This window comes from Pygocentrus nattereri, chromosome 10 (assembly GCF_015220715.1).
Source record: "Pygocentrus nattereri isolate fPygNat1 chromosome 10, fPygNat1.pri, whole genome shotgun sequence".
Classification (NCBI taxonomy): Eukaryota; Metazoa; Chordata; class Actinopteri; order Characiformes; family Serrasalmidae; genus Pygocentrus; species Pygocentrus nattereri.
Genome location: NC_051220.1, coordinates 29161063 through 29172159, shown reverse-complemented (window position 1 = coordinate 29172159; position 11097 = coordinate 29161063). Strand labels below are relative to the sequence as shown.

Below are 11097 nucleotides of genomic sequence, written 5' to 3'. Positions count from 1 at the left end.
CCATGGAAACTGTACGCGCTAACTTAACACACGGTGGGCATTTTTTCCCACCTGTATTCAGACTAATCCCGCCTCCTGCTCTACAATTGGCTGATTTCATAGGCAGTTCGTCTAATGCCCATGTATGAAACATTAATCAGGCCCGCAAACGTATTTTAATGTAAAATCCGTTCACAACGCGCTGCACTACATTCTCCAGCATGCACTGCACCGTAATGTGCGCTTCGACAACCCTTCCCCAACAACAATCCATGGAACAGCGGTTACAGCTCAACTCTACACAGTTCCAAACCAGTCACATCACCAAACAACTAAATGAGGTTCAGCTGATACAAACGGTTCACGTTAGTTCAGCAGCTCAAAAAACTGAGCCCAAGAATTAACTTGCAGCAAAGAAAGGATGCTAAGTGTGTAGTTCAAGCAAAAAAAAAAAAGATTTAAAAGGTTAAAAAGAGGTTCCTCCTGAAAACATTTCTGTTTTGAATATTTCGTGCAATTGTAAGGTCTTCAAGCGCTTATTTTGCAAAAATGAAACGAAATACAGATGTTCTCTGGCTCACGGACATTTTAATATGGCTCATTTTGTGGTTGAGTTTGACACTCCTGGTCTATTCCATAACAATACACTAACACTAACTAAGACCCTGAACGGGTCTTTAACGCTTAGCTAATTTAAATTTCCGCACGAGATTATAGAATTCAAACTGGGTTGTATTTACTACTGTAATTTTATATTAACTAATATTACATAACAAACAACTAATAATATTCTGTTCAAGTCCTGTTGAGCGTCAGTAGTCACAGCTTTCAGATTAGCGGTTGAGCAAAAGCACAACAGCGCACCTTTTCTCAAACGGTATTAAGCGCCTCAGTAAATTTTAAAAATACTGTCAATAAAAAACCATGAACAGGGGTGTCCAGTCTTGCCTGAAAAGGGGCTGCGTGGCTGCATGTTTTCATCTGAGCAGTTGTCAAATGGAGACCAGCTGATCAAACAAGTGGAATAAGATGTGCTGCAGCTTGTGTGGAATGAAAACCTGCAGCCACACCAGCCCATTGCAGAAAATACTGGACACCCCTGACCTATAATGCAAAAAAAAAAAAAAAAAAAAAAAAAAAAAAAAAATACTCCATCATGATCTCACATAAGATACACAAACTATTTTAACCACTTGTTGACAAGTTGCTGTTTACTGTTTCTATTCTGGACAGGGTGCATCATAGAAATAAAGTATGATTGATTCAGGTTTTACAACAAAAGCCAATCACAACTAATATTGCTGCAGATGTCTTTTATTTAGTGTCAATACTAAATACATAAAAACAGATGCAATGACAAGGAAAGTAACAATCCAAACAGTACAGGGCTGCAAGAGAACAGTGGTATATCACAATTCACATGAAAACAGTGATCATAACACAGTGCATAACTACTGCAAGATCTGATACACTGAGTATAAGTGCTCCATGGTGATGCTGTCGATGCTCATTATGTATACACCCAATATCCAACGTCCAGGTGAAGTATCTGCACGTAGAAATAGCCAATGATAAGAATTCTCCGTACATACATGTATGGAGCTGGCTAGCTATGATGCATATACTAAAGCATGCAACTAGAGTGAGAGAACATTAATGGATGAAAACACAAAAAGATACAAACTCATGAACTGTGTCTATATAATATAGACATATTACACAACATGACAAATAACATTAAATGCTAACTTAAATGCAAGAAAAACAGTTTTGGTTGGTGTGGCTCTGTTCTACAGTACAAAGACAAAAACAAAACATTATTATAATTATAAAACAAAATTATATGTTATACATCAGTGACTTGAAGGTATGTATGCCTCGGTCATTCCAAGCATATTTAAATTATAACCCTTTTTTTTAAGTGAGCAAAATTTGGCTATTTCTTGAAAGGTTGTGTATTTTTGTGTTACAAGTTCAGAGTTGATTCTATGATTTGCTAAACAGATTATGTTGCCTCTCAACATGAGGACCACAGCAATGTAGCTGTCAGTAAAGCAGAATATGAGGTTGAAATTGGAATTCAAGTATTAATCAGACATGGCCACAACTTCTTCTGTCGGAGTAACTTATTTGGCATGTTTTAAGAAGCAAGAAAACACTGGCAAGCTTGGAAACAGGCCACAGAATAGCAAAGTGGAAGGACTGCCAGACACACATTAAATCAAGAATATAAATTTTTACTACTGAACAAATGAACTCTCCAGAATGTAGGCACATATGTTTAAAATCACAAAGGAATCAATACAGATGGTTTAGACGGTTCATCACAAGAGGCAAACCATTGGCAAGCTCCAAAAACAGAAAAGCTAACAAAGTGACAGTAATGGAAAGCATTAGAGAAAAAACAGAACAGGTCACAATCCAAAGCATAACAAACCTTATTTGTCCACCTGAAACACTTCTCATTAAAAATTAGCACTCTTCAACCACTTTAACCTCATATACAGCTATTCAGTAAAATGCCATGCAAAACACAATTCATTTAAACTTTTAATAAACCCAAAAACATAAAAATAAACACACTTTTAATAGATGCCAAAGTCCCTGGCCATGGGCTGATCTCCAAGGGGTGGGGGAAAAAAAAAATCTAAACGTCCCTCCATCCAGTAATTCATACTGAAAGTCAAAGAACTCTGACTTCACCAGGAGGCCATTTTTTAATTTATTTCAACAGGAAAGAGCAAAACCACAATAATTAAAAGTCTATATTAAGATTTTAAACATACTTTCAATGTCCTATTTGTGTATGATACGCTAATTGAGTAAGAATGAGCTGGCAAAGAAAATACATGGATAATTGCAAGGTTATGCTGTCTGGTACAAGATTTTTGACCAAATTGCACATTTCATTTTATTTACATTGTACTAACAGTGAATAGACTACAACTACTGTGAAAATAAATACTAAATAATCAATTCTAATTCAAAAGGAAATACTTTAAGAGCTTTTTATATGCACACAGCAGGCAAACAAGCACTAGCGTACTGGGAGTGTTTATTTTTTCTGACTATCAAACAGATGACGTTGATTTTAGGCAGTAATCTAGCTCCTAAATCCATCCTGTATTTTGTATTCACTGTATTCACTGAATTAGTTACCTGAACCACAGATTTAACTGACCAGCCACCTAACATCATACCTAGTAGTGATTAGATCCAGATCAACTTAGCAGTCCTGGATTTTGTAAAGACCTTTGACTTGGGCAGATATCTCAACACTGGTAAGCTGTAAAATGCAGGGGTACACGTAGGAGTTTTTCACAACAGACAGGCTATTTAATTAATGCCATACTGTAATAGAAGTGGCCTTTCATTTGTATGTAATGCATAGGTTGTTTCAAACCCTGTTTATCTTACCTGCAACTTTAACAGCAAAGAGCTACCAGTCCCTCCATTGGAAAAACTCATCCAGTTCTGGTTTGTAGCCTACTAATTAATGAAAAGAAATAATTAATAAAAAGCAGGGCATCCACTAAATTTTTCACAGCAAAACTAAATAAATGCTAAGGAATTTCCAACTACCATCCCTAACTGTGGTCAACACTTGGATTTCTACAACACAATTTTTTTCTACTTGTAGTGGTTTATGTTACAAAACACACACCCACTTTAGATTAAAGACAGTAACAAACAGTAAACATTTAGTCCAAAGACATTTTAATTTACTATTTTCTGCAATGAAATACACACAATCCATACTTTCAAATAGGGGTGAGCAATGTGACTTTTCTTTTGTGATAAATCACATCATAATATGATTTCCTGAACATTGTCAGTACTTAACCAACTTACCAACTGTAATTTTTCATTACAAAAAGAGAAAACTTAGTCCTGTTTAATTGGATTTAGTGTGGTGCAATGTGTAAAATGTTGGCTAAAAATAATTGTATTCATAGTTTTTAATACATTACTAGTTATTCTTGTTTGTTCAAACTGTGAAAATGCCTTCATGTATCACAACATCATATTTTTGCCATATTGCCCACCCCTTATTTAAAAAAAAGTCAAAGAATTAAGTTGCAAATACCCACCTAAATCAGCCTGTGTAGCTGGCACAGTTGAATTTATTTCTTTGACCCCTTCTTGGTCAGGTCCATCGTTTGTCAGTTGACTGGTCTGGTAACACTTGTCACCAGTTCCACTAAATTCTTCCTTGCTTTCTGAAACATTTTCCAATGTAAGGCATGGTGCATCACCACTGACAGCATCAAGATCTGTAGCACTGGCGTGTCTTTCCTCCACCTTAACTTCATTTTTAACAGGCTCTTCATGCAATTCATCATTTTGCTTAAAGGTTTCTTCATTTTCAAAAGGTGAATTACACTGAGGCTTCATGTCACTTGTCCTGATGTTTTCTAGAGAATTATCAGGTATTACATCAACTCTATTCCCAGGAGCAGACTGGCCATTTGAAAGTAATTGTACAGAGTTGGCAATCAAGCGAGGATTTTGAGAGTTCGTTTCAAAAGCACGCGTACAAGCACTCCAAAAACTTTTCATCTGCTCATTTACAACACATTCCTTTGAGTGGACTTTGACATGATGTGAAGGAGAAGGACTGTCCAGAACATTGTGAAGCTTTTTAACTGTCACTTTCAGGGGCTTATCCACTATAAGCTCACAGAATTTGTCTGTAGCGTTATCATTCCAGGACCCATCTGAGAGGCTGAATCCTTCCAGCTGACACAGAAATGCTTGAAGTGGACTTTCCAGCAGACTGAGAGGCAAAGGCTTCATAGAGTCCACTTCAACTTCAAACTCATTTCCAAAATCCACAAAAAGCACATAAAAGGTATTTGGAGATTTTTTAATAACCTGTGCACGGTACCACATCTCATCAGTGAAGCGAGCTATGCAAGTGTCTCCTGGGCACAAACGTTCTATCTGAAGAAGATCGGTTTGTGCAGAGTTTCCAGTTTCTTGAGCAATCACAGAGATTTTGCCAAGTTCCTCAGAATTTGCATGCTGGCACCAGAAGTAATCTGGTCCAGCTATGTATGAAGCATATACCTCTACTGTCTGTCCTACAGAAATCACTGGTCTCTTGAATGGCAATGAGAAGACATCTGTAGTCTCTATCTGTATTACTTCAGAGAGCACTTGCTTTGGAGAGGCATTCTCTAGTCTACTAATATCCAAATCCTCCCATTTTTCAAGAGGAAGATCTTTACATGAACCATCTAATGCACTTTTCTCATCAGCAATTTTGACTTCCCAAACAGTTCTGAGCTCCTTGATAAACTTACAAAACAGTCTCTTTTCACCATCCTTCCCAGATACATTAATCAGTGGAGATGTTCCTTGCTCTGTTCCCAACTGAATACTGACATGATCGTCTGCATTAAGACAGCAATGGATGCTGAACCTTGGAAACTTCAAAAATTGCTCATCAAGCTTGCACACATTTATGACAGGAACAGTCGCCTCATTTCCAAAGTCCACGAATTCTATATGAACATCCTTCTCATTAGTACCTTTGATGACCGCACGATACCAGGAGTCATCATCAGGAAAAACAGCTTTCACTAAACTGCCATGTGAAACAGAATTTGTCTCAATTTGGTCACTGACTGACAAAAAGGTGGAATTTAGCTCTTCTGTTAGAGAAATTAGATCGTTTTCATCTTTTGCTAACTGAACAAAAAAACTGGAGGGGTTATTAATGTGTGAAACATAAACTTCTGAAACAAAATCTTGTCCAATGGCTGTAGGGGGGAGGTCTGTAACTTTAGGAAAACACTGTGTTGATGGACCAGAACCACTCAGACTCATTACCATAGGTTTCAGAGAAACTTCTTTAGTGATTTGTCCACAGACTTCAGTGGTGCAGCCAATCCAGTAATCTTTCATGAGGCCATTTATAAGGCCCATGCTGCACTCAACTTGGACATTGTACTGAGGACAGTTAGAGACATCGGAGGTAATATCAACATTTTGAACACTAACGGTCAGAAGCTTATCCGCCACAAGTGCACTGAATCTACCAGCAGCAGTATCATTCCAATATCCATCTGTGGGTTTGAATCCTTCCAACTGACAAAGAAATGCTTGAGGTGGGGCTTCCAGTAGGCTAATAGGTACTGCTTTGACTGATGTTGGGTGAACTTCACTCTCATTTCCATAATCTATGAAAAGCACAGAGACTGAGCTCTCACATTTATTAATAACTTGTGCACGGTACCACATGTTGTCATCTGGGAAAAGAGCCAAGCATGAATCTCCTGGGCTCAAATGATGTAACTGAATAAGATGTGTTGGTGCAGAATTTCCACTTTCTTGAGCGATCACAGATATTTGGTCAAGTTTTTCAAAGGCTGCATACTGGCACCAGAAGTAATTTGGCCCTGCAATGGATGAAGCATACGCCTCTATTCTCTGGCCTACGGAAACCTCTGGTTTTTTGTATATGCCTGGACAGACATCTCCAGAGTTGACAGTCATCGGCGTATCACAAGAACTTTTAACAGCGTATTCCATGTCTAATAATGACTCAGCCAGCATCACACCTTGATCTTTGATGCTAACCTGCCAAACAGATGCTTTTTCTTTGATAAAGGTGCAAAGCAGTTTTTTCTCACCATTTGTAACAGTGGCTTTTTTAAACAGTTCTGCCTGCTCTGTTGTCCACTCTCTTTTTCCTTCACCATCACCTACAGTAAGACAACAGTGAATACTATATCTGGGGTATTTGAGAAATTGCAAGCCTAGCTGTCGCACGTTCAAAACTGAGAGGTTTGTTTCATTTCCATAGTCAAAGAATTCCACATGAATTGTGCAATCGTTGAGTTTGTTTTTGACAACTGCCCTGTACCAAGCGCCATCATAAGGGAACGCTGCCTTTATCAAGTGACCTGGCAAAAACTGGTTAAAATCAACCAGTGATTCACAAAACTTTGAGCAATTCAGTTCATCCACAAGAGAGCATATTTCACTCTCTTCACTTGCAAGCTGAACAAAAAAGCTTGATGGGCTAATGCAGTGGGAAACATACACTTCTGAGACAAATCCTGCTTCAATAATTCTTGATGGCAGGTCTTTCAGTTTTGAACAAATGGAAACCACAGGTTTGTCAAGATCTGTTTGTTTCTCTGCTTTCTGAGATATGAAGGGCCCAGTTGCAAAATCAGTACACTGCACTTTTTCAACTTCCTTGCCCGTAAAACTACTTGGATCAGCTGATTTCCATGTGTTTCTACAATCCTGGAGTGCTTCAAGTCTGGAGTTAGAATGGTCTCTTCTCCACAAAGGTTCTGTGAATTTAGGTGACATCTTGTTTGCTACTCTTTTGGGGTTATGTTCCTTTTTTTGGATTTCTTTCCATTTCTCTTTCACTTTCAAATTTATGTTTGTTTGGCCATCATGCAGTTCCACTGATAACTTTCCAGTACGACTTTTCCCCATTACAGTGGCAGTAAACGTACAGTCAATGGCATGATTTTCAAACCAGGTGTTAAGCTCTGAGGATTCTTGTAATGTTACATTGAAAAGTCTGAACTGGACAGCCTGAAAGGGGATAGACATGTATGCACATTGCTCAGCAGGAAAAGGTAAAACATCAGATTCATCTAAAGCTAGGACATCACCATAATCTACAAAATGCACAATGATGTTTGGTTTTACAGCTTTGATTTGACCTCTGTACCACTGGCCATCATTATATCTTGCCACACACATCATTTCTGGGGAAAACGAATATCTGGTTTGCTCTGCCACAGCACAATACTGCTGAATGCCTTTGTTCAGTTTTGCAACCAGGTCAGTATTTTGTTTAATTTGACCACAGAAGTGGTTCACACCTTTCACGCAGGTTATCCAAACCTGTTCTTCTGCTCCTACATTGATACTGTGAATTGAGATAGCATGTACATCATCCAGAACACAGGGTGATTCAAGAGATTCCACTGCTGAGATATTTGCTTCTTTTGGAACAAATGCAGTGCACAAATTTGGAGCTAGAGATTCAACATCCACTATATTGAGCACTGCACCTTGGGAGTCATACATAATTGCATTTACAGTGCATTTTAAAGAGACCTTGCAGAAGGACACTGGGGAAATAAAGTCAAAGGAGTCTGACAATCCACTATCACTTAGAGCTGTACCTTCACAACTTCCAGAATGCATCTTGTTGGATAGGCTGCACTGGAAAGCTTGGCATTTCAACTTTAGAAATTGTGGCTCAATAGGACGCAAACGTTGCAACGGCACTTTCAACAGTTGTCCATAATCAATAAGGCGCACATCAGCATGAGGGGTCAGATAGTGGTTTACAATCTGTGCTCGATACCACATCCCATCATCTGGATGATGTGCCACACAGATCCTTGATCCTGTGGACAGCTGGAACTGACTGCACGAATAACATCTTTGGATATCTTCCATTAGCATCTTGAGACCTGACAGACTGCCAGCCATTTGACACCAAAATCTCTGGTCATTTTCCACATGTGACACATTAACCTCAATGACAGTTCCAACTGTAAACAAATGTTCATCAAGTACAGATTCCACATTGCATGGATAAAGGTCAGTTGGCAGACTTCTGTAAATCCTTTCTGCAGGACTGTCTCCTGTAGTACTCAATTCAGTCCTAGGAAGTCCATACACCTTGGAATTCTCAGGAGGCAACAAGTCATGTGGAACAATACAAGAGCCGAGGGAATGAACTGGAGTTGCATATCTATGCTCATGAAAATTTTTGTGAGTTTCTTGGCTTTGAATCTCAGAAGGGGAGTCAAACCAAGCTCTATCAGGAGCTAAAAGACAGTTCTCCTGGGCAGCAAAACTGTTGTTAATGTTCACATGGTCATTTCCATGGAGTGTCACATAGTAAATACCACCAGACAAATTTTGGTACTCAAATTTCCCAACAAAGATTTGATTCAGCAAAACTGATTTCAGATGCTCAATCTGAGCTGTTGTCCAGCCAAAGCCTTTGTCTTTTATACCATATAGAGAGCATTTATATGTAACAACAGGTAGTCTGAAGAATTTCACAGACAGCGGTCTGATGTCTCCCATTTTGACAAAATCTGCGATTCCATAATCAACATGAAACACCTTGGCAAAATCAAACCCAACATTTTGCTGTAGAATGGATCGATACCATTTGCCATCACTTCCTTTAGTGGCACAAGGAGATCCATCAGATGGCCTTGACATTACAGCAGCAGAGTTGCTTTCGCAGTATTCCTGAATCTGCTCACTTAGCTTCTTCAGTTCATGTGAGAAGACATGTAGTTTGCAGAAAATGCACAACGGATTAATTACTTGTGTGACTTCCACTGCCTCAATGGTTCCTGGCAACAATTCTGGGTACAAGTACTGATTGACCTTTTCAAGGTCATTAGCATGCTCTGTTTGAAAATTTGTCAAGGCAGGATGAGGCCTTGCACAAGAAACACTCTCTTTCTGTGAATGCAGAGAATTCATCACAAGAATTTGAAACTCTTCAGATGGTATCTTTTTAGCAAATCCAAATTCTTGCATTTGCTTGAATACAGTTGGAATATCAAGAATGATTATTCTGTAAGGCATCATCACATCTTGAACACAACCACAGACAGTTTTGCCAGACAAAGACTTGAGAAACTCGGAGGCAGTTGGAGACCATCTATTTTCAAGAGACAGTGGTGAGACGCTGGCCATGATAAAAAGCTCCATCATGGGTGGTAGGTTGAAAAAGCTGCTCTGACCCCATGCCAAAAACCTCTTCGATGCCCAAAGTGTTCTACCAACATCAATTAGTAAAACAAGGTATTCATCTGCACATCTTGAGAGTATCCTTGCTCGATGCCAGATTTTTTCTTCTTCGACAAGACATACATCACCTGGGCTGCCTTCAAAACAATAATTTTGCTCTTTGTAGATTTGAATTTCCTTTCTCATTTGCTGATATATTTCCCTCGTCAATTGTCCATGGTTGAAATTACCACCAAATTCCACAAAGGCACAGTGGGGTTGCAAGTTAACCCTTGTAATGTGGACAGTGACATTTGATCCTACTGTTGGCAGCACATGACGTGAACACATCTTGAACAAAAACAGGAGGTCCCTACATCCAAGAGCACAACCCGGGACAATCTAGGAGGGGCCTTTAAAAGGGAACAAAAGGGGTGTATTTTGTGAATTTTGCAAAAACAATGGACCATTTCATGACAGATTATATTGACAGGCTATTTTCTGGTCTGGTTATGCCCATAACCTTCAAGTTTCTAGAATAAAAAAATGAGGAAGGAGTCACACATTCCTGGCCATTTCTGAGATAGGGTATTCAAGAGTGTTATTGTTATTGCATAACTACCCAGACAGCAGGCAGTTCTGGGCCGATTATGGGTTTCATGTGTGAGCATTGGTTGACTACAGATGAAATACAAATGCCATTTATTATTATTATTATTATTATTATTATTTAGCATTTATTTGTGGTCCAATTCTGGCATGAGTATTGTGGGCCAACAATGTAGTCATTGCCAGACCTGTGCCACAATCATTATTTCTACTCACTTTATATTGTTTGGACCAGATCTGGGCTGAGGACCCATCTGTATACTGGGCCATGTTGTGGGACAAAATAGCCAAATGTCCCTTTTAAAAAAAAAAACACAATAAAACAAACAAATAATAAAATCATACAAATAGGCCTAAAGAGTATCAGATAATAAAAGACAAAAAAAATTCTGAAAATTTCTCACATTTTCAGGCTGTTAAGGTCTTAAATAACAGCATAACGAACGACTTCCTCCCTCTTGTACACCACTAAAGAGTTATGTGCTGTGGCCTGTTTAGCTTTGGCGTCAGATGTGCTGTCGTGTGGTAACAGTTAATTATAAGCTTGACTTTCTCCAGGACTGTGCAGCACCGCTCTTGTTAGCGTTTTTAAGCAACATCGTAGTTTAACTCAATGCGTCATTTCACTCACCTGTGCGTTCCTGTAACCTCATCATAACGATTCACTCCGACCCCAGTTGGCCTCTTTCACTGGTTCTCTGTCGAGTATGCAGCGTTACCATCAGAAACGATTTGCCACAAACACGTGACCGATTACGTCGCTGTATC

The 11097-nt window shown here is 38.9% G+C and overlaps 1 protein-coding gene across 4 annotated transcripts; it reads right to left on the bottom strand.

Moving 5' to 3' along the window:
* Nucleotides 1-1277: 1277 nt before the first annotated feature.
* On the bottom strand, nucleotides 1278-11097 carry LOC108428711 (tudor domain-containing 6). Of its 4 annotated transcripts, XM_017699936.1 has the most exons (5): nucleotides 10734-10873; nucleotides 10546-10626; nucleotides 4071-10133; nucleotides 3397-3468; nucleotides 1278-1528 (listed from the first exon to the last, which is right to left on the bottom strand). In XM_017699936.1, exons 3-4 carry the CDS (start codon nucleotides 10069-10071, stop codon nucleotides 3419-3421), a joined length of 6051 nt encoding a protein of 2016 aa, XP_017555425.1. In that variant the 5' UTR covers nucleotides 10072-10133; nucleotides 10546-10626; nucleotides 10734-10873; the 3' UTR covers nucleotides 1278-1528; nucleotides 3397-3418. The 4 variants fall into 4 exon arrangements, with proteins under 4 accessions (XP_017555425.1, XP_017555423.1, XP_017555426.1 ...); XM_017699934.1 differs by lacking the exons at nucleotides 10546-10626; nucleotides 10734-10873 and adding an exon at nucleotides 10961-11097; XM_017699937.1 differs by lacking the exons at nucleotides 10546-10626; nucleotides 10734-10873 and adding an exon at nucleotides 10961-11097 and having other exon boundaries at nucleotides 3397-3465.